Source organism: Heterodontus francisci, chromosome 4 (assembly GCF_036365525.1).
Source record: "Heterodontus francisci isolate sHetFra1 chromosome 4, sHetFra1.hap1, whole genome shotgun sequence".
NCBI lineage: Eukaryota > Metazoa > Chordata > Chondrichthyes > Heterodontiformes > Heterodontidae > Heterodontus > Heterodontus francisci.
Genome location: NC_090374.1, coordinates 153,185,542 through 153,209,159, shown reverse-complemented (window position 1 = coordinate 153,209,159; position 23,618 = coordinate 153,185,542). Strand labels below are relative to the sequence as shown.

The following is a 23,618-nucleotide window of genomic DNA, read 5'->3' as shown; positions in this document are numbered from 1 at the left end:
CCAGAACCGAATCCAGGTCGCTGGACCGGTGAGGCTGCAGTGCTAACCACTGCGCCACTGTGCTGCCCCTGTCTCCTGACTCTATATGCTCTGGCCTTATTCATGAGTCCATTCGTACTATGAATGAATAGACTAGTAGATAAACCTTGGTGTTGAACAAAATTCCACTTAACTCTTCATACGTCGCACTTCATTTTTAGTCTTTGAACTTTCAGCCTTTCACTTGAAGTTGAACATAGTACTTCATATTTTTGTGCATACACTAGGGAATGCATTATGTTGCTAAACGTAATGACAGAACACCCAACTCTAGTCCGAAGGGGAACCCAAGTTTCGCTGTGTTGGTTTTTGGGAGTGCTCTTAACCCTTAAGATAATGTGTGTGCCGCAGTATTGTTATACACAGTGATATGGGTAGTTATGGGGGACTTTCAATTATTCAAACAGAGACTGGGATAACAGTACTGTAAAGGGCAGTGAGGGACAACTGTTCCTAGAGTGTGTTCAGGCAAATTTTCTTCAACAGTATTTTGCTAGTCCAACGAGAAAGGAGGCGCTGCTAGACCTGGTTCTAAGGAATGAGGTGAGCCAGGTGGATCAAGTATCAGGAGAGCATTTAGGGGATAGTGATCATTGTATCATAAGGTTTACCTGGGCGTACAGGCCCACAGGTCACTGAAAGTGGCAACGCAGGTGGATAAGGTAGTCAAGAAGGCATTCGGCATGCTTGCCTTCATCGGTCGGGGCACAGAGTATAAAAGTTGGCAAGTCATGTTGCAGCTGTACAGAACCTTAGTTAGGCCACACTTAGAATATTGCGTGCAATTCAGGTCGCCACACTACCAGAAGGACGTGGAAGCTTTGGAGAGGGTACAGAAGAGGTTTACCAGGATGTTGCCTGGTCTGGAGGGCATTAACTATGAGGAGAGGTTGGAAAAACTCGGATTGTTTTCACTGGAACGACGGAGGTGGAGGGGTGACATGATCGAGGTTTACAAGGTTATGAGCGGCATGGACAGAGTGGGTAGTCAGAAGCTTTTTCCCAGGATGGAAGAGTCAGTTACTAGGGGACATAGGTTTAAGGTGCGAGGGGCAAAGTTTAGAGGGGATGTGCGAGGCAAGTTCTTTACACAGAGGGTGGTGAGTGCCTGGAACTTGCTGCCAGGGGAGGTGGTGGAAGCAGATATGATAGCAACGTTTAAGCGACATCTTGACATATATGAATAGGAAGGGAATAGAGGGATATGGGCCCCGGAAGTGCAGAAGGTGTTAGTTTAGGCAGGCATCAAGATCGGCGCAGGCTTGGAGGTGTCGAATGGCCTGTTCCTGTGCTGTACTGTTCTTTGTTGTTTAGGCTGATTATGGAAAAAGACAGAGCAATTGAGGGTAAGAATAATTAACTGGGGCAAAGCCAACTTCAATGGGGTAAGAATGGAGCTGGGGTGAATAAATTGGAGTCAAAAGTTGGCAGGAAAACTAGTAGATGAACAATGGGCTACCTTTAAAAAAGAGATAGTTCGGGTACAGTCAAGATATGTTCCCTCAAAGGGGAAAATTAGGACGAACAAATCCAGAGCTCCCTGGATGACAAAAGAGGTAGAGATTAACATAAAGAAGAAAAATTGCACTTATGACCGATGCCAGGTAGAAAATACTATTGAGAACCAGGCTGAGTGTAAAAGGTCCAGAGGGGAAGTGAAAAAGCTAATAAGAGAAGCAAAGAGAGAGCATGAGAAGAGACTGGCAGCTAGCATTAAAAGAAATCCCAAAGTTTTCAATAGGCATATAAATAGTAAAAGGGTGGTAAAAGGAGGAGTGGGGCCGATTAGGGACCATAAAGGGGATTTGCATATGAAGGCAGAGGACATAGCTGAGGTATTAAATGTATACTTTGCATCTGTCTTTACCAAGCAATGTTGAAAGAGACAGTAAGTCAGACACAAGAGGGGTTTAAAATTGATAGAGGAAGTATTAGATACGTTGTCTGTACTTAAAGTGGATAAAACACCAGGGCCGGATGAGATACATCCAATGATACTGAGGGAAGCGAGGGTGGAAATCACAGAGTCACTGGCCATAATTTATCAGTCTTCCTTAGACTCTGGGGTGGTGTCAGAGGACTGGAGAATTGCAAAGGTTACACCCTTGTTCAAAGAAAGGTAAAGATAAGCCTAACAACTACAGGCCAGTCAGTTTAACTTTGGTGGGAAAACTTCTAGACAAAATAATTTGGGGCAAAATTGTAGTAACATGGATACGGAATTGGCTGAGTACCAGGAAACAAAGAGTGGTGGTTAATCGATGTTTTTCAGGCTGGAGGAAGGTTTGTAGTGGAGTTCCCCAGGGATCAGTGTTGGCACCCTTGCTTGACCTAGACCTTTGTGTACAGGGTGCGATTTCAAAGTTTGCAGATGATACGCAACTTGGAAGCATTGTGAACTGTGAGGAAACTAGTGCAGAACTTCAAAAGGACATAGATAAGTTGGTGGAATGGTCAGACAGGTGGCAGATGAAGTTCAATGCAGAGAAATGCGAAGTGATTCATTTTGGTAGGAAGAACACGGAGAGACTATAGAATAAAGGGTACAATTCTAAAGGGGGTGCAGGAGTAGAGGGATATACATGTATATGTGCATAAGCCATTGAAGGTGGCAGGACAGGTTGAGAGAGCAGTTAATAAAGCATGCAGTATCCTGGGCTTTATTAATAGGGGCATAGAGTACAAGAGCAAGAAGGTTACGTTGAACTTAGACACTAGTTCAGCCTCAGCTGGAGTATTGCGTCCAATTGTGGGCATTGCACTTGAGGAAAGATGTGAGGACATTGGAGTGAGTACAGAAAAGATTCACAAGAATGGTTCCAAGGATGAGGAATTTCAGTTATGAAGATATATTGGAGAAGTTAGGACTGTTTTCCATGGAAACGAGAAGGCTGAGAGGTAATTTGATAGATATTCAAAATCATGGGTCTTGACAGAGTAGATAGAGAGAAACTGTTTCCACTCGTGTGAGGATTGAGAAGGAGAGAATACAGATTTAAAGCATTTGGTAGGAGAAGCAAAAGCGACATGAGGAAATAATTCACACAACGAGTGGTTAAGATCTAGAATGCACTGCCTGAGAGTGTTGGTGGAGGCAGGTTCAATTGATGCATTCAATAGGGAATTAGACTGTTATCTGAAAAGGAAGAATGTGCAGGGTTATGGGGAGAAAGCGGGGGAAGGGAACTGAGTGAATTGCTCTTTGAGAGAGCCAGTGCGGACACAATAGGCTGAATGACCACCACCTGCGCTGTAGTGATTCTGTGATATCAAAATGTCACCCTAGTCTGTTTGGAAAATAATTACTCATAGGCTGTGTTACGACCAGGAGAGGAAGCTGTCTATGGGTCCCTTTTAGCCTTCACCTGGTCTTATTGTAGCAGGATTTAATTTTAAACAGTGTTTTGAGATCCGTGTTGGTCAATCCTTGATCACCACTTTCCAATTATAAGGCAAAGAAATGAGCATAAATGGGCTTCTTGGGTTTAAAAAAGGAAAGTGAAAGTTATTAACTGAACTAGTGTTTAAGGTTTAATGCCTACGGATACACGCCGCGCCCCATGCTAGCATGCATATGTAATAGAGACAGAAAAGAGAAGAAAAAATAAAGTAGAGTGGTTTGAGGCAATATCAGAAGAGTTTCTTGTTACTGTGCTTCGAGCTCACTGTAGTCTTTTTGTAGGTCATTCTTGCTTTTCGTTGGGGCCCAGTATTCGTCTTAAACCTTTTTCACTGTTGGAGACTTTTCTCTCTTGGGGTTCCTGTGTCTTCAATGGATTCCAAAGTTGGTGAGAAAGAGTTGAACCGACAGGAGAGAGATGTCCTCAGTCCAGGAGCAAAGAGCTTTCTGAGTTCAAGTTCTCTGTGGCAAGTTCAAATTCAAAAAACTCTAACAGCCAGTTAGTCATGTGGCTAAACAGGTCTGACCGGGTCTGTTTGTGTATTCAGCCATCTTCGTAGTTAACCTGGAGTGCTAGCCTCTCCACCTTCAACGTCTGGTAATCAAAAGTCCATTGTGGATTAAATTGGAGCAGGGAGTGACCCCTTTGTCCTTTCCAAGCACACTCTGTTACTAAGCAAATGTCTTTCTAGTCGGGGGCTTAGCAATCCCTTGTAATAGGCCTTCATTTCTTCCCAGCAACAATTTTAAAATTTAATGTCCATGTGGCGAAATATCTGTGTCCCATTCTTGGCAGGTGGGGGCCCTGCATGACAGCTGTTTAGCTGTGATGCAAGTTGATTGAAGGGGCCAGTCAACCAGAGCGAGTCGTAAGTGGCTTCAAATGTAGCCTTTTGTCCAAACATTTTGTTTTTGCTGATATGAGAAACAAGTTGTCAACACAAAATGTGTCTGCCTTGGATGCTATGTGGGTAAGTTCATTTCTTTAACCAACGCACACTTTGCATGTGAAAGGTGAACTGAACACCTGGATAGTATCCTTGCCCTTTATCCTTTTTAATACAGGTTACCTAAGTTGAGGGATTGGAAAGACTGGGATTTTGCTGACAACTGGTTTACTGTAGTTGGATGAAGCTGGAGACAATGTTTTGTGAGGAGGATGTTTTCTAATTAGCTTCGAGGATGTTGGATGATTGTGTGAATTATTGTATCTAACTCTGGATATGGGAAAATAACTTTTTCCAAAGTGATAAAGTATGGTGAATAAGGTATTTATTTTCTCCTGCACACATCATATAGTTGAACTAAGTGTACAGTACTTAAACTTTTCTCTTTTACAGAATTTGGTCGATCTGGCAGGCAGTGAACGAGCCAGCCAAACGGGAGCAGAAGTTAAGTTTTTAATACTTCCTCATCTATTTTGCTTAAGCATTTACTTGGCTAGCCGGCAGGCTCCTCCCATTATCTAAATGTCCTAAAATTCTTAACTGATTTTATGTCTCTGTTTTAGCCTCTTCCAATATAAGCTATGCAAATCCCATTTGTCTGCAATCACTGTGTTCTCTGGGAAGTACAGTCTGCCAAATCACTGGCAGTTTGAGTTTATTTGAAATCTACATTACATGTGAAACTAGAAAGCGACCGCTGCATAAACCACAAAGTATATAGATCTCCATGGCTGTTCAGTGTTAATACATGAATATACTTCACCTTGTGTCCATACTGTGCCTTTCTGGCCTCTGTCTCAGTATTCCAGTGGCAAATTATGGGAAGGAAACGCCAGGCTTTGTTTGAAATTCTGGAGCTGTTGGTAACACATGCTCACAAAGTCCTACAATGAGGCCTTTTTCTCTGACCCAGAAGCTTTGTGCTTTCCAGTAACACTTCAGTATAAGCCCTTGCTCAAGGCAACCTCATCTCCTCATTTTCTCTATCCAGCAGCTCCTTAGCATTGTCTGAAAATCGGGCTGAGGAGTCTCCTATCCTTAGACTTGGATGTGCTCAACCTTGCAGACTGCTGAGTTTTTGCAGTGCTAGTGGACTCTTTTTTTTTTTTTTCAAATTAATTCCGTGACTTTCAGATCACTACCTTAAATGTCAGCCAAGTTTTCACTGTACACTGCCACTCAAATAAATTATCAAAACTATATGATTACCAAAACACGATTACAGAAGTTCAAGTGGCAACATAGTACTTTTAAAGATTTATAACATATTGGTCAAAAAATTCACGTTTATTCCAAATAATTAATTTCACATACTGGAATTATGTAATGTTTGCCAAAAAGGGAAGAATAGCAGAATGAATATATGGACCTAAAAATGTTAAATGCAATCTGCTTAAACTCTTAAACTGTCTCAAAGATTGAGCTCTGCAGATGGTGATGTGTATGTGTGTGTTAGTGCAAGATGTACGAAGAGAGATTGGAGATAGTGTAAAACCAACAGAGAGACTGTTGGTCGTTTTGTAGTACAGAACTTGAGAATGGCTGAAAATAGACATGTTGTTGAAGCTTTTCGTCTTGCACTCATCAGAACAATGCGGAAGAATAACCAATGTAACAGAAAACGACTTGTACTGCATGAGAAGCGAGTGCTGATTGGTTGGCAAGTGAACTCTGGTAGAGGCGTTGCCATAGAGAATGCACCAGTTTACAGTGACTGACAGTTAACTGCCAAGCTTTGTTTGAAATTTAAACCAGGCAGCTTGACTTTGGTCTAGGCATTGCCCTGAGGAATGAACCAGCGACTGGCTGTCACTTATTTTGTTCAGCTGAAAGAGGTACAATGTGTGTACATGTTCTTTGTTTGCAAAGAACAGGGCCCTGTGTATTAATATATGTAGCTTCAGTACACGCAAATGTACCACACTGCGAGTCCTACTGGCAATCTTAACTTGGTTGTCAGCGTAATTCTTAGCACACTGCAGATTGTCAGTCACCGTAAACTAGTGCATTCTCTATGGCAATGCCTCTACCAAACAGAGTTCACTTGCCAACCAATCAGAGAGACTATTACAAGAAGAGAAGCATTCACTTTTTAAAAAATCAGAGCAATGTCCTAGACGATCAGTCAATTTCTGTCTTTTTCTCAATGGCTTAAATTCTGTGGTAGTACTGATTCTACACTCTCCAGAGGGTACGTTGTTGAGATTCTCTACCTCCCCCAGCCCCCCCAGAGTGCAGTCCCTAAAGAATTGATGAACTGGCAGAAACTTTCACTTACACTGTTAGACTCACTGTAAAAGAGAAAGTAGAAAAAGTTGCACCTTGTTGAATAAGGTATAACTGAGTTTTTAATGGCATGCTAACTTCATAATTACCGCTGAATAGCCTCACTGTCCCTGCAAAGCTAGTTTTATATTGATGGAATATCAAATTTATCCGTTATTTATATTGGTAGGTGCAGGTTGCCTCACATCCTTTTAAAAAGTACCTGGATGAGCACTTGGCACGTCATAACATTAAAGGCTATGGGCCAAGTGCTGGCAAATGGGATTAGGTAGACAGATCAGGTGTTTTAATGTATCGGTGCAGACTCAATGGGCCGAAGGGCCTCTTCTGCACTGTATTATTCTGAGATATTTTAGCTTCTATGTAAATCCAATCAACTTTTATTTTGCAATCTGAAAATTGAAATTAAAAGTGAAGCATATAAAGTGCTTTTAATTTCCTGGTGTACTGTCTGAGAATGCTTCAGTATGATTGGCTGCTGACATCACTGCTTGACACATAGAGACGGCCTTGATTTGGCACCAGTTTTAAAATGCCATCAGAAAAGGTGAAGTCTGCATTAGTGAGATCGCTAGATCTTTGTGGACCACTTTCTTCGAGGTCAGCGCTGTTGCTTTGCTGCTGACAATAAAATATAGCCCAATAACTTTTAAAGAAAAGTTTCTTTCATAATGGAGAAATTTGACATTCCGCAAATATCATATTAGTTTTTCAGGGCAAGAGAGGAGATTGGGTTGTTCAACAATAATTACATACTTAGTATGTTCTTGCAGGGGGTGTGGGGAACCCAATTACAGTTCATTCAACAAAGCATAGCTTTTTCAAGTGTGTTTACAGCAAGACTAGTAGTGTAAAAATGGAAGTTATTAGTTCTGTTATTTCTAATTACAGTCGGGGATGGGGGGATAGTTGGGGGGGGGTGGGGTGCGTGGCATCCTCAACAGCATACTCTCTAGAAGTGCATAGAATCACTGACAGCAACTTCCGGATTTTGTTGTTCTGCACTTTTGCAGATTCCCAAAGTTGCTGTTGGCATGCACTGTCATTACTGCACCCGAAACTGAGGTGGAACTCTACGTGTCCTTATAACCACTATAAAATCTAGGCTATGGAATTTAAATTTTTACCTTTAATCCTAAATGTATTTCTATTTATTTTGCTCTTTAAAATAAAAGTAAAGGATAATCAGTGCATTTAAGTTACTGGTTTGCTGTCAGAGAATTCTTCAATGTGATTTTGCTGCTTTCTCTGCTTGATGTCATCACTGTTGTGGGGGTAGGGGGGGGTGGGGAGATCCCCTTGACTTGCCGCCAGATTCAAATTTACATCTGGAAAGGTGAACTCCACACCACAGTTAACTTATGTACAGCTTTCTTCAAGGTCAGCAGTGAGCACCTTTGCTTCGCTGCTACCAGTAAAATTCATAATCGTATGTTGGTCATTGGTCCCAGGCTTTGCTAGGCATTAGTTGCTGGTCCCCTCTATAGGCTGTAAGTGTGTTTACACTCCTAATAAATGTTTCTGGATTTTTGCTAGTTACAAATAAATCCCCTGGCCTTGTTCTAGTGAACAGTATAAAAAAACTGGGGATATTTAATATTAAGGCTTACTTCAGTAATTGCTTTTGTCTTTCTTAGCATCTTAAATCTGATGCAGCATTTTATTTTTGCTTTAAACTGCCACGCCTATTTCTGAAAAAGGATAATGATTCTTATTTTTCCATAATTTAGGTGTCCGCCTTAAAGAAGGATGTTTTATCAACCGTAGTTTGTTTGTACTTGGGCAAGTTATTAAGAAGCTCAGTGATGGACAAGCTGGGTAGGAAACTGCTTTGCTGTTTGGAATTTCTGACTATAATTCAGTCTTCAGCTTTTTTAATTATAACATAAAATGGTTAATATATGTAATTCACAGTTTGCATTTTGGGACATGTAAGTTAACTTAAATCTCCAGGAGAGTATAGCAGTTTTATTTTTTTTGCCTTCCTGGTCTAATTTTTCTTTTTTTTTGTAGTGGGTTTTTAAATTATAGGGACAGTAAGCTGACTCGGATTCTGCAAAACTCACTTGGGGGTAATGCAAGGACGCTGATCATTTGCACGATTACTCCAATTGGTTTTGAGGAAACTCTCAGTACTCTTCAGGTAAGACCATCCTCTTTCTGATTCTTGACCTCCCCTTTCTCTAAAGCCTTCAAATAAGCCTCCTCTGTCTAAATTTCTTGTGTTGGTGTAGGCTGATGCTTACTAAAGCAGGCTGCCATGAGCTCACTGAAAAAGCATTTAGTACTATAGTGTGAAAATACTTGCAGACACAAATTTCCCTGGTTCTCTTTTTTTTCTGCCCCATTCTGAAACTTGTAAATGCTAAGCATTTTTAGTAAATTAGAAGACTAGGACCAACTGAATGCAATTCTAGTGCCTCTCAATGAAATAAGCTCATGATAAAAGCTAGCCTGAATGTTTCTCATGTCTGGTTCATGTCTGTTTTGTTCATGTTGATTTAACTACCAACCTTTCATGAAGTTACTTGAATTTCTGATGTCATTAAGCTTTTAGCTGATCTGACGCCATTTGCTCTGCCATCTAGAAAAACAAGAGCAACAGGTACATGGGAACATCACTTTCCAGTTCCCTTCCAAGTCACAAACCAGCCTAACTTGAAAATATATATTGCTGTTCTTCACTCCCCGATTTCATTGCTACACATGGCAATATCTTCTCTCCAGTCTGTTCTGATTTTGCTTGTGACAAGACCTGGGCAACATCCCTATAAACAATCACTGCATGTTCAATATTGTGTGAAGTGCAAGAACAGGTTTGTGCACACAAGCAATGGAGGCAGGGCTGACGTTGCATGAAGGAAGCATTTTATTCCCTTGGTGCTGCTTATTGTGATAGAATCATCGAGTTATCCAGCACAGAAACAGGCCCTGCTAGTTAAGTTTGGGTATGTAAAACCAAAACTTAAAAATAAAGTGGATCTCCCGCTTTTCAGTTCACTTTGCAGTTCATGCACGCTAACCTTCTGCTAGTCTTTGACAGCCCTTATGTTATTAGGTTATTTATCAAGAAAAAGTGGGTACAAAATAAGCAAGGTATTCCATTAGATGCTATTAACTCTGCTTGAATTCTACTTCCTCTGTTTCTACTTAGTATCTGAAAGGACTTCATGCTGTTCTCCCAATTTCTGTCACTCATACCACCTTCCACACCTGAAGTTTTGAAATATTTACCTTTGTCTTCATTTGAGTATTCCACTATACTGTGGTAGACAGATCCCTTTATCATGTCTGTCCCATTTTTGCCATGTCATTGCTTTCCTTTCTTCCACTCAATCGAAATATTTGCTAGTTCACAACCCATTTCTGCCATCTCGAATGTAACCCTGCCACCAAATGCTTCATACCCTCACCTCTCTGTTTTCCAAGGGGACCATTCTGTCTCTGACATCCTAGTTTACTCTTGTGCCACCCACTGTTCTTTCCAACACCATTCCCAGCAAGTACAGGAGGTGCGACACTTGTTTGTTCACTTCGCACATCGTCCGTCCCCAGACGTGCCTTGCATATGCGACACCTATACTGTATTCAATGCTCATAGTTTGGTGGTCCCTACATTGTGTGATCAAATCGAGAGCAAGATTTCCCTTTTACTTGCCTCTTCAATTTTGCACCCAACTTTCATTCTGGCCTCTCCCTCTTTAGTTTTCTACATTGCTCTATTAAAGCTTGGTGCAAATTGAGAAACACAACTGTATCTTTCTATTTGGCACTTTGAGGAGTTAATTTTAGCTCCCACAGTCTTTACAGCAAGAGATGCTGGTGCTTTGGGAAGGATATGTTACCATTTCTGGGGCCGTGGGAGGCAAGAAAGTTAGTTTTTATTTCTTCTTGGAATGTGAGCATTGCTGGCAAGGCCAACATTAATTGCCCATTCCTAATTGCTCTTCAACCGGTGCTGGTGAGCTGCTGCCTTGAACTGCTGCAGTCCATATGGTGTAGGTCCACCCACAGTGCTGTTCGGGAGGGAGTTCCAGGATTTTGACCCTAATGACAATGATGGAATGGCGATATAGTTTCAAGTCAAGATGGAGGGGAACTTGCAAGTGATGGTGTTCCCATGCGTCTGCTGCCCTTGTCCTTCCAGGTGGTCATGGTCGCAGTTTGGAAGGAGCCTTGGTGAGTTGCTGTAGTGTATCTTGTAGATGCCACTGCTACCACTGTGCGTCTGTGGTGGAGAGAGTGAATGTTTGTTTGTGGATGGGATGCCAATCAAGCAGACTGCTTTGACTTGGATGGTGTTCAGCTTCGAGCCTTGTTGGAGCTGCACTGATCCAGGCAAGTAGTGAGTATTCTATCACGCTCCTGACATGTGTCTTGTAGATGTTGGGCAGGCTTTGGGAGTTGGGAGGTGAGTTACTTGCTGCAGAATTCCCAGCCTTTTTGACCTGCTCTTGTTGCCACAGTATTTATATGGCTGGTCTAGTTAAGTTTCTGGTCAGTGGTAAGTCCCAGGATGTTGGCGAGGGATTCAGCGATGGCAATACTGTTGAATGTTGAGGAGAGATAGTTACATTGTCTTGTTCAAGATGGTCATTGCCTGGCACTTGAGTGGCAAGTAACATTTGTGCCACACATCAGCCCAAGCCTGAATGTTGTCCAGGTCTTGTTGCTTGCAGGTATTGACTGCTTTAGTATCTGCGGAGTTGTGAATGATACTGAACACCTCAATCGTCAGTGAACATCCCCACTTTTGATCGTATTATGGAGAGAGGTCATTGATGAAGCAGCTGATGGTTGGTCCTAGGGCACTACCCTGAGGAACTCGTGCAGTGATTTCCAGGGGCTGAGATGTTTGGCCTCCAATACCCACAACCATCTTCATTTGTGCTATGTATGTCTCCAGTCAATGAAGATCTTTCCCTCTGATTCTGATTGATTTCAATTTTGCTATGGATTCTTGATGCTACATTCAGTCAAATGCTGCCTTGATGTCAAGGACAGTCACTCTAGCCTCCCCTCTGGAATTCAGCTGTTTTGCCTATGTTTGAACCAAGGCTGTAATGAAGTCTGGAACTGAGTGCCCCCAGCATAACCCAAACTAAGCATCAATGAGCAGTTGTTGCTGAGCAAGTGCTGCTTGATAGCACGCTCAGCGACACCTTCCATTACTTTGTTGATTGAGAGTAGGCTGATGGGGGTAGTAAGGGGCCAGATTGGATTTGTTCTTTTAGTGGACTGGTTGTATTCCGACCAAGTGCCCAAATCCCAAGCAGGGAGACGGTAATAATGTTACTTGACTAGTAATCCAGATGCCTGTACTAATGCTCCAAAGATACAAGTTCAAATCCCACAAAGGCACCTTTTATTTTTTAAAACCCATTTGATTGACTAATGCCAGCCGGGGAGGAAATCTGCCATCCTTACCCAGTATGGCCGACGTGCGACTCTAGATCCATTGCAATGTAGTTAGCTCTTAACTGCCCTTAAATGGTCTTGCAAGCCACTCAGTTGCATCAAACTGCTGCAGAAAAGTTGAATAAGACCAGATGGACCACCCAGCATCAAGCTAGGCACTGGAAATGACAAAGGCACACCATGTCCAGTCGATCCTGCAAAGTCGTCCTCACTAACTGGGGTAGGCGGTGGCGTAGTGGTATTATCACTGGACTAGTAACCCAGAGACCCAGGGTATTTATCTGGGGACATGGGTTCGAATCCCACCACAGCAGATGGTGGAATTTGAATTTAATTAATAAATCTGGAATTAAAAAGCTAGTCTAATGATGGCCATGAAACCATTGTCGATTTGTTGGAAAACTCATCTGGTTCACTAATGTCCTTTAGGGAAGGAAATCTGTCCTTACCTGGTCTGGCTTACATGTGACTCCAGACCCACAGCAATGTGGCTGACTCTTCCATGCCCTCTGAAATGGCCTAGCAAGCCACTAAGTTGTACCTAACTGCTACAAAGTCAATAAAAAGGAATGAAACTGGACGGACCACCCGGCATCGATCGAGGCACTGGAAACGACAACGGCAAACCCAGCCCTGTCGACCCTGCAAAGTCCTCCTTACTAACATATGGGGGGCTTGTGCCAAAGTTGGGAGAGCTGTCCCACAGACTAGTCAAGCAACAGCCTGACATAGTCATTCTCACAGAATCATACCGAACAGACAATGTCCTAGACACTGCCATCACCATCCCTGGGTATGTCCTGTCCCACCGGCAGGACAGTCCCACCAGAGGTGGTGGCACAGTGGTATACAGTAGGTAGGGAGTTGTCCTGGGAGTCCTTAACATCGACTCTGGACCCCATGAAGTCTCATGACATCAGGTGAAACATGGGCAAGGTAATCTCCTACTGATTATCACCGACTGCCCTCCTGAGGCTGATGACTCTGTACTTCTCCATGTTGAACACCACTTGGAGGAAGCACTGAGGGTGGCAAGGGCACAAAATGTACTCTGGGTGGGGGACTTCAATGTCCATCACCAAGAGTGGCTCGGTAGCACCACTACTGACCGAGCTGGCTGAGTCCTAAATGACATAGCTGCTCGACTGGGTCTGCGGCAGGTGGTGGGGGAACCAACACGAGGGAAAAACATACTTGACCTCGTCCTCACCAATCTGCCTGCCGCAGATGCTTCTGTCCATGACAGTATTGGTAGGAGTGACCATCGCACAGTCCTTGTGGAGACCAAGTCCCACCTTCACATTGAGGGTACCGTGTTGTGTGGCACTATCGCCGTGCTAAATGGGATAGATTTCGAACGGATCTAGCAATGCAAAAGTGGGCATCCATGAGGCACTGTGGGCCATCAGCAGAATTGTACTCAACCACAATCTGTAACCTCATGGCCCGGCATATCCCCCACTCTACCATTACCATCAAGCCAGGAGACCAACCCTGGTTCAATGAAGAGTGCAGGAGGGCATGCCAGGAGCAGCACCAGGCATACCTCAAAATGAGGCGTCAACCTGGTGAAGCTACAGTACAGGACTACTTGCATGCCAAACTGCATAAGCAGAATGCGATAAACAGAGCTAAGCGATCCCATAACCAACGGATCAGATCTAAGCTCTGCAGTCCTGCCACATCCAGCCGTGAATGGTGGTGGACAATTAAACAAGTAACTGGAGGAGGTGGCTTTACAAATATCCCCATTCTCAATGATGGGGGAGCCCAGCACATCAGTGCGAAAGATGAGGCTGAAGCATTTGCAACAATCTTCAGCCAGAAGTGCCGAGTTGATGATCCATCTCGGCCTCCTCCTGAAGTCTCCAGCATCACAGATGCCAGACTTCAGCCAATTCAGTTCACTCCGCGTGATATCAAGAAACAACTGAAGGCACTGGATACTGCAAAAGCTATGGGGCCTGACAACATTCCGGCAATAGTACTGAAAACCCGTGCTCCAGAACTTGCCGCGCCCCTAACCAAGCTGTTCCAGTACAGCTACAACACTGGCATCTACCCTGCAATGTGGAAAATTGCCCAGGTATGTCCTGTACACAAAAAGCAGGACAAGTCCAACCCTGCCAACTACCACCCCATCAGCCTATTCTCAATCATCAGTAAAGTGATGGAAGGTGTCATCAACAGTGCCATCAAGCGGCACTTGCTTAGCAATAACCTGCTCAGTGACGCTCAGTTTGGGTTCTGCCAGGGCCACTCAGCTCCTGGCCTCATTACAGCCTTGGTTCAAACATGGACAAAAGGGCTGAACTCAAGAGGTGAGGTGAGAGTGACTGCCCTTGACATCAAGGCAGCATTTGACCAAGTATAGCATCAAGGAGCCCTAGCAAAACTGAGGTCAATGAGAATCAGGGGGAAAATCCTCCCCTGGCTGGAGTCATATCTAGCACAAAGGAAGATGGTTGTGGTTGTTGGAGGTCAATCATTTGAGCTCCAGGACATCACTGCAGGAGTTCCTCAGGGTAGTGTCTTAGGCCCAACCATCTTCAGTTGCTTCATCAATGACCTTCCTTCAATCATAAGGTCAGAAGTGGGGATGTTTGCTGATTGCACAATGCTCAGCACCATTCGCGACTCCTCGGATACTGAAGCAGTCCGTGTAGAAATGTAGCCAGACCTGGACAATATCCAGTCTTGGGCTGATAAGTGGCAAGTAACATCCGCGCCACACAATTGCCAGGCAATGACCATCTCCAACAAGAGAGAATCTAACCATCTCCCCTTGACATTCAACGGCATTACCATCGCTGAATTCCCCCACTATCAACTTTCTCTGGGCTACCATTGACCAGAAACTGAACTGGTGTAGCCTTATAAATACCGTGGCTACAAGAGCAGATCAGAGGCTAGGAATCCTGAGGCGAGTAACTCCCTTCCTGACTCCCCAAAGCCTGTCCACCATCTACAAGGCACAAGTCAGGAGTGTGATGGACTACTGTGCACTTGCCTGGATGGGTGCAGCTCCAACAACACTCAAGAAGCTCGACACCATCCAGGACAAAGCAGCCCGCTTGATTGGCACCCCATCTACAAGCTTTACTCCTTCCGCCACCGACGCACAGTGGCAGCAGTGTGTACCATCTACAAGATGCACCAAAGCTCCTTTGACAGCACCTTCCAAACCCGCGACCTCTACCAACTAGAAGGACAAGGGCAGCAAATACATGGGAATACCACCACCTGCAAGTTCCCCTCCAAGTCACACACCATCCTGACTTGGAACTATATTGCCATTCCTTCACTGTCGCTGGTTCAATATCCTAGAACTCCCTTCCTAACAGCACTGTGGGTGTATCTACCCCACGTGGACTGCAGTGATTCAAGAAGGCAGCTCACCACCACCTTCTCAAGGGCAATTAGGGATGGGCAATAAATGCTGGTCTGGCCAGTGACGCCTACATCCCGTGAATGAATTTAAAAAAAAAAAAACTAGCGTCTGGAGACTTGTAACAAAATTGGGAGAGCTGACCCAGCAGCAGCCATACTCACTGAACCATAACTTTTAGCCAACGTCCCAGACTCCTCTCGCCATCATTGTGTATGTTCTGTCCCACTGATAGGACAGACCCAACAGAGGTGGCTGCACAGTGGTATATGGTCAGGAGGGAAGGGCCTTGGGAGTCCGAACAATAACTCGTGACCCCAATGAAGTCTCATGGCATCAGGTCAAACATGGGCTAAGAAACCTCCTGTTGATTACCACCTACTGCCCTCCCTCAGCTTAGAATTAGTACTTCTTCAATTGAACACCACTAAGGGCACAGAATGCGCTCTGCGTGGGGGACTTCAATGTGCATCACCAAGAGTGGCTCGGGAGCAGCACTACTGACTGAGCTGGCCGAGTCTTGAAGGACATAGCTGCCAGACTGGGCCTGTTGGCCTCACTGCTTGAGGCAGTCTGCACTCTTCGTGTTGACCTGCTTGGTTGTTCTTATATCTTGCTGGAATCTGTTCCACTTTGCAGCTTTTCCTGTTTTCTATTTCCCTGTTTCAGGTTATTCATACCTTTTCGACAAAATACATTTTTATCCTTCTTGCCTGGATAGAGTCTTTCTTTAGCCTCCTTGTCTCGAGAGACAATGCGTAAGTGCCTAGAGGTGATCAGTGGTTTGTGGAGCAGCGCCTGAAGTGGCTATAAAGGCCAATTCTAGAGTGACAGACTCCTCCACAGCTGCTGCAGATAAAATTGGTTGTCGGGGCTGTTACACAGTTGGCTCTCTCCTTACGCTTCTGTCTTTTTTTCCTGCCAACTGCTAAGTCTCTTCGACTCGCCATTCTTTAGCCCCGCCTTTATGGCTGTCCGCCAGCTCTGGCAATCACTGGCAACTGACTTCCACGACTTGTGGTCAGTGTCACAGGACTTCATGTCGTGTTTGCAGATGACTTTAAAGCGGTGCCATGGACGGCCAGTGGGTCTGATACCAGTGACAAGCTCGCTGTACAATGTGTCCTTGGGGATCCTGCCATCTTCCATGCGGCTCACATGGCCAAGCAATCTCGAGCACCGCTATCTCAGTAGGGTGGATATGCTGGGGATGCTGGCCGCCTCGAGGATTCTGCATTGGAGACCGTGCGGACTGCGACACCAACCACTCCCTGGTGTGCAGTAAAGTTAGACTCAAACCAAAGAAGCTACAGCACTCCAAGCAGAAGGGCTGCCTGCGCATCAACACCAACGGAATTTCTTATCCACAGCTGTTAAATGAGTTTCTAAATTCACTTGAAAAGGCCCTTCAAAACACTCCTGGCAGGGGATGCAGAGAGGAAGTGGGCCCACATCAGAGATGCCATCTACGACTCAGCAATGACCACCTTTGGCAAATGTGTGAAGCAGAATGCAGATTGGTTTCAATCTCGATCTTTGAAGAGCTGGAACCTGTCATAGCCGCGAAGTGCACTGCACTGTTGAACTACAAGAAAGCCCCCAGCGAGTTAACATCCGTAGCACTAAAGCAGCCAGAAGCACTGCACAAAGAACAGCCAGGCGCTGTGCAAATGACTACTGGCAATACCTATGCAGTTGTATTCAGCTGGCCTCCAACACCGGAAATATCAGAGGAATGTATGATGGCATTAAGAGAGCCTTTGGGCCAACCATCAAGAAGATCGCCACCCTCAAGTCTAAATCAGGGGACGCGATCACTGACCAACGCAAGCAAATGGACCGCTGGGTGGAGCACTACCTGGAACTGTACTCCAGGGAAAATGTCACTGACACCGCCCTCAATGCAGCCCAGTCTCTGCCAGTCATGGATGAGCTGGACGTACAGCCAACAAAATCGGAGCTCAGTGATGCCATTGATTCTCCAGCCAGTGGAAAAGCCCCTGGAAAGGGGGGAATGGAGGCGGCGATCGCGGCTATTGAGGGTTGAAACAATACTCAAGCGTAATTACGTCGAATGTCATTATATGGTGATGTTGACGCGTGGATGTGCTGACCCATACTTTCAAGGTGGCAAATGTTTGGGCACACCAATGATGTTGGCGATTTGCTCTGCGCAAGCTCTGTGTTGTCAGGAGACATTCTGTAATCTTCTGCACCATGGTGCACTGGTCAGTTTGCCCATCTACCCTGCCATTCTTCTCATCCATGTAGGTAGGAAGAAAATAAGTACCTCCTACCTGTTGGCTGAGGTTCCTCCATGACTACCTCCTTGATCCCCATACCTGTCTGACTTGTAGCCACACACTCCTGTCCATGACCATTGACCTAAAGTTCTATTTAAGGGGTGTGGCTGACTTCTGGAACAAAGTATCCAGTTAACTCTCCCACTGTGGGTGGCGCAGTGGTTAGCACCGCAGCCTCACAGCTCCAGCGACCCGGGTTCAATTCTGGGTGCTGCCTGTGTGGAGTTTGCAAGTTCTCCCTGTGTCTGCGTGGCTTTTCTCCGGGTGCTCCGGTTTCCTCCCACAAGCCAAAAGACTTGCAGGTTGATAGGTAAATTGGCCATTATAAATTGCCCCTAGTATAGGTATGTGGTAGGGAAATACAGGGACAGGTGGGGATGCGATAGGAATATGGGATTAGTGTAGGATTAGTATAAAATGGGTGGTTGATGGTCGGCACAGACTCGGTGGGCCGAAGGGCCTGTTTCAGTGCTGTATCTCTAAACATCCCTGATGCCCTACAAAGTCTGCAGATCAAACTCCAGCTCATCAACTCTGAGCCGAAGTTCCTTGAGCTACTGACACCTGACTGCAGATATGGTTATCCGGAGATTGCACGCTTTCCACAAACTCCCACAAGCTGCATTTACGGCGTACACTCCCACCATCTCCAGCTAACAATTGATTTATTTGGTAAGTTAATTTTTTGTTTTCGTTCAATTTAGTTAATTGATCTCGTTTAAGTTACTGATTTAATAAAGTGAAAGTAAGTTAGTTTCCTAGCTTAGAGACAAAAATACCCCCCAACCAATCACCTACTTACTATCCTGTGACATCGCTCTTAGATTTTTGTTTTGATTTTTGAAGCTTAGCTCCTGAATCTACCCCGAGATCTGCTATTTTCAGATTTCTGCTTTGGTTCTCAGCTCCTGCTCTTTTCAATTCACCAATCACTTTATGATCCCTTGCCTCTGGGCTCTCCAATTAAACACTACTGTGTTGAAGAAAGAAATTACTTCCTATTCACACCCTCGGGTCTCCTCCTCCATAGTTGATAAGTAAAGATGAGAATTTTTCCTGTCTTAAATGTTCTTAATTTCTTTGATTTACTCATCTTTATATCACCACTTCAGCCATGTAACTACAGTATCTCCTGTTTTCTGTTTTTAAAAACTTCTTGCTATATCCTTGTGTGTATTTTCCTTTTTCTCTTGTCAATTTGTTCTTTACCGCTTAAAATGATTTTTTTTCTAATTCTTTCGTGTTGCAGCCGAAATGTTACCGTGGCAGTTCTCTTTTTACAGATGCTGACTGGCCTATATGTTTACTTAAGGTGTTCTTGAACATGGATGGGAGAAAAATGGGGGATGGGGACACAGAGATTGATTTGGGGAGCCATGAAAAATGTGTGAAGCATTGAAAAAGACTAAGTTGTATCCAGTGACTTCTGTATATGCTCCTGTTTGTGCAAAATCCCTAAAACTGGATGTATGTGATTGCATTTTAAATGGTTTGTTTACAATTTCTAAACATGAAAACTATTTACTATTAATGTTCACTTAAAAATTGTTCATTGGAGTTTGCTTGTGGAACTGAGCTCTCATGTATCACCAATGAACACAACTGTTTGATTCATATTGGTTGGAGAGGGAATGTTCTCCCTGAAGGGAAGGTTTGCCCCATTAACATACAAACCAAGTTCAAGCGTGCAACTTTTTTTCCTATTAGTTTGCAAGCACTGCTAAGTTCATGAAGAATACACCTCATGTGAACGAAGTGTTGGAGGACCAAGCAATGTTGAAGCGATGTCGCAAAGAAATAATGAATCTGAATAACCGCCTGGAAGAAGTAAGTTGATGGTACATGGGAAATGTATTTCAAAATTGTTGTTCTCAGCTTAATTTCTGTGAAGCAGTAATGGTCTTCACAATCTACAAAGGAGCATTCTATTGGTAGCAAAGTTTGTCATTAAACGGAAGAAAAGTTAGGGGAGAACAAAATTGTCTGTAAATAGTCATCCCCAGCCCATTAATGGTCATTATTGCATCTGATTATATTTTCAGTAACCCTTCAATGACCTTGCTTGATTTCTTTTAAGCATTTAGCACTCAAAGTAAAGTTTTTTTTTTTCACTGATATCTTCTAAATTTATTTTTCCATGAACTTTCATTTATGTTCAATTTGTGTGTCAGCTTTGACTTGGTGACTGCACTCTCAGCTAAGTCAGAAGATCAGGGGTTCAAGCCCCGTTCTGAGACTTCATGCAACCAAGGCTGATGCTTTGGCACAGCACTGATTGTGCTGTCTTGTGGGTGGTGCCATCTTTTGGCTGAGCCCAATCTGGCACCTCTGCTTGATGTAAAAGATCTCAAAGCATTATTGGAAGAACATGGAGTCCTTCTGATATCCTGGTCAACATTTATGTCTCACATTTTGGTCATTTATTTCATTGCTGTTTCTGGGACTCTGCTGTGTGCCAACTGGCTGCAACATTCTGTAAATCGTAACCGTGACTACACTTCAAAAGTGCTTTATTGACAGAAGTACTTTCGGTTATCGAGACCATAAGAGGTGCTGTATAAACACAAATTCTATCCTACACTTATGACCATGGGAATTGCTAGATCTAAAAAAAAGAAGTGCATCTAGTTCGCCATCTATCATCCAGGAAATTGCATGGTGCAAAAATAATGGATTGTTGACTAATGGCAATCTATGACAGACCCAAGCGTGAGGCAAGGGAAACCCCCATTGGTGGAAAGCTTTGGGGAACTATCGGTCCAAAATTACCTGTTTGCCGCAAGGATGTTACGCTTATCATATGTTAAGTTTCATACAGTATATCCCAAATTATTAGTTTTTGAAAGAAATGATCTAATTTGCATTTGAATAGACCACTACTATCTGCTTCCACCCACTCCCTATGGAGCCTATTCTATTGATTTACCATTCGCTCGTTTTGAATTCCCCACCCCAACCCCACCAGTTAACCCAGGCTGTGTCCTTTGGCTCGATTACTCTGGACAAGGTGAAACAGCTCATCACGGTCTACATTATCTAGTCCCATTAGAATCTTAAAAACATCTCATATCCACCTTTTTTCCAGTGAATGCAGTCTCAATTTACGTAATCACTTGTCATAAATCCAATCCCTCCACCCCTTTAATTTTTTTTTAATTCATTCACGGGATGTGGGCGTCGCTGGCCAGGCCAGCATTTATTTCCCATCCCTAATTGCCCTTGAGAAGGTGGTGGTGAGCTGCCTTCTTGAACCACTGCAGTCCATGTGGGGTAGGTACACCCACAGTGCTGTTAGGAAGGGAGTTCCAGGATTTTGACCCAGTGACAGTGAAGGAACGGCCAAGTCAGGATGTTGTGTGACTTGGAGGGGAGCTTGCAGATGGTGGTGTTCCCATGTATTTGCTGCCCTTGTCCTTCTAGTTGGTAGAGGTCGCGGGTTTGGAAGGTGCTGTCTAAGGAGCCTTGGTGCATTGCTGCAGTGCATCTTGTAGATGGTACACACTGCTGCCACTGTGCGTCGGTGGTGGAGGGAGTGAATGTTTGTGGATAGGGTGCCAATCAAGCGGCTGCTTTGTCCTGGATGGTGTCGAGCTTTTTGTGTTGTTGGAGCTGCACCCATCCAGGCAAGTGGAGAGTATTCCATCACACTCCTGACTTGTGCGTTGTAGTTTGTGGACCGGCTTTGGGGAGTCAGGAGGTGAGTTACTCGCCTCAGGATTCCTAGCCTCTGACCTGCTCTTGTAGCCACGGTATTTACATGGCTACTCCAGTTCAGTTTTCGGTCAATGGTAGCCCCTAGGATGTTGATAATGTGGGATTCAGCAATGGTATTGCCGCTGAATGTCAAGGGGAGATGGTTAGATTCTCTCTTGTTGGAGATGGTCATTGCCTAGCACTTGTGTGGCGCGAATGTTACTTGCCACTTCTCAGCCCAAGCCTGGATATTGTCCAGGTCTTGCTGCATTTCTACACAGACTGCTTCAGTATCTGAGGAGTCGCGAATGGTGCTGAATATTGTGCAATCAGCAGCGAACATCCCCACTTCTGACCTTATGAATGAAGGAAGGTCATTGATGAAGCAGCTGAAGATGGTTGGGCCTAGGACACTACCCTGAGGTACTCCTGCAGCGATGTCCTGGAGCTCAGATGATTGACCTCCAACAACCACAACCATCTTCCTTTGTGCTAGGTATGACTCCAGCCAGGGGAGGGTTTTCCCCCTGATTCCCATTGACATCAGTTTTGCTAGGGCTCCTTGATGCCATACTCAGTCAAATGCTGCCTTGATATCAAGGGCAGTCACTCTCACCTCACCTCTTGAGTTCTGCTCTTTTGTCCATGTTTGAACCAAGGCTGTAATGAGGTCAGGAGCTGAGTGGCCCTGGCGGAACCCAAACTGAGCATCACTGAGTAGGTTATTGCTAAGTAAGTGCCGCTTGATGGCACTGTTGATGACACCTACCATCACTTTACTGATGATTGAGAGGAGGCTAATGGAGCGGTAGTTGGCCGGGTTGGATTTGTCCTGCTTTTTGTGTACAGGACATACCTGGGCAATTTTCCACATTACAGGGTAGATGCCAGTGTTGTAGCTGTACTGGAACAGCTTGGCTAGGGGCGCGGCAAGTTCTGGAGCACGGGTTTTCAGTACTATTGCCGGAATGTTGTCAGGCCCCATAGCTTTTGCAGTATCCAGTGCCTTCAGTCGTTTCTTGCTATCACGTGGAGTGAATCGAATTGGCTGAAGTTTGGCATCTGTGATGCTGGGGACTTCAGGAGGAGGCTGAGATGGATCATCAACTCGGCACTTCTGGCTGAAGATTGTTGCAAATGCTTCAGCCTCATCTTTCGCACTGATGTGCTGGGCTCCCCCATCATTGAGGATGGGGATATTTGTGGAGCCACCTCCTCCAGTTAGTTGTTTAATTGTCCACCACCATTCACGGCTGGATGTGGCAGGACTGCAGAGCTTAGATCTGATCCGTTGGTTATGGGATCGCTTAGCTCTGTCTATCGCATGCTGATTATGCAGTTTGGCATGCAAGTAGTCCTGGGTTGTAGCTTCACCAGGTTGACGCCTCATTTTGAGGTATGCCTGGTGCTGCTCCTGGCATGCCCTCCTGCACTTTTCTTTGAACCAGGGTTGGTCTCCTGGCTTGATGGTAATGGTAGAGTGGGGGATATGCCGGGCCATGAGGTTACAGATTGTGGTTGAGTACAACTCTGCTGCTGCTGATGGCCCACAGCGCCTCATGGATGCCCACTTTTGCATTGCTAGATCCGTTCGAAATCGATCCCATTTAGCACGGTGATAGTGTCACACAACACGATGGACAGTATCCTCAATGTGAAGGCGGGACTTCGTCTCCACAAGGACTGTGCGGTGGTCACTCCTACCAATACTATCATGGACAGAAGCATCTGCGGCAGGCAGATTAGTGAAGACGAGGTCGAGTATGTTGTTCCCTCGTGTTGGTTCCCCCACCACCTGCCGCAGACACAGTCTAGCAGCTATGTCCTTTAGGACTCGGCCAGCTTGGTCAGTAGTGGTGCTACCGAGCCACTAATGGTGATGGACATTGAAGTCCCCCACCCAGAGTACATTTTGTGCCCTTGCCACCCTCAGTGCTTCCTCCAAGTGGTGTTCAACATGGAGTACTGAGTCATCAGCTGAGGGAGGGCGGTAGGTGGTAATCAGTAGGAGGTTACCTTGCCCATATTTGACCTGATGCCATGAGACGTCATGGGATCCAGAGTCGATGTTCAGTACTCCCAGGGCAACTCCCTCCCTACTGTATACCACTGTGCCACCACCTCTGCTGGGTCTGTCCTGCCGG

At 44.8% G+C, this 23,618-nt stretch overlaps 1 protein-coding gene and 1 long non-coding RNA gene across 3 annotated transcripts in view; one reads left to right on the top strand and one right to left on the bottom strand.

The window, feature by feature from the left end:
• LOC137369336 (uncharacterized) overlaps positions 1–23,618 on the bottom strand; it is a 196,223-nt gene that overhangs the window by 20,621 nt on the left and 151,984 nt on the right. The window lies entirely within an intron of this gene.
• cenpe (centromere protein E) overlaps positions 1–23,618 on the top strand; it is a 209,070-nt gene that overhangs the window by 35,288 nt on the left and 150,164 nt on the right. For both annotated transcript variants that reach the window (XM_068030382.1, XM_068030381.1), the window contains exons 9-12: positions 4,780–4,831; positions 8,403–8,490; positions 8,686–8,815; positions 19,489–19,608. In XM_068030382.1, coding sequence (XP_067886483.1) covers positions 4,780–4,831; positions 8,403–8,490; positions 8,686–8,815; positions 19,489–19,608 — 390 coding nt within the window. The remainder of the gene's footprint in view (positions 1–4,779; positions 4,832–8,402; positions 8,491–8,685; positions 8,816–19,488; positions 19,609–23,618) is intronic.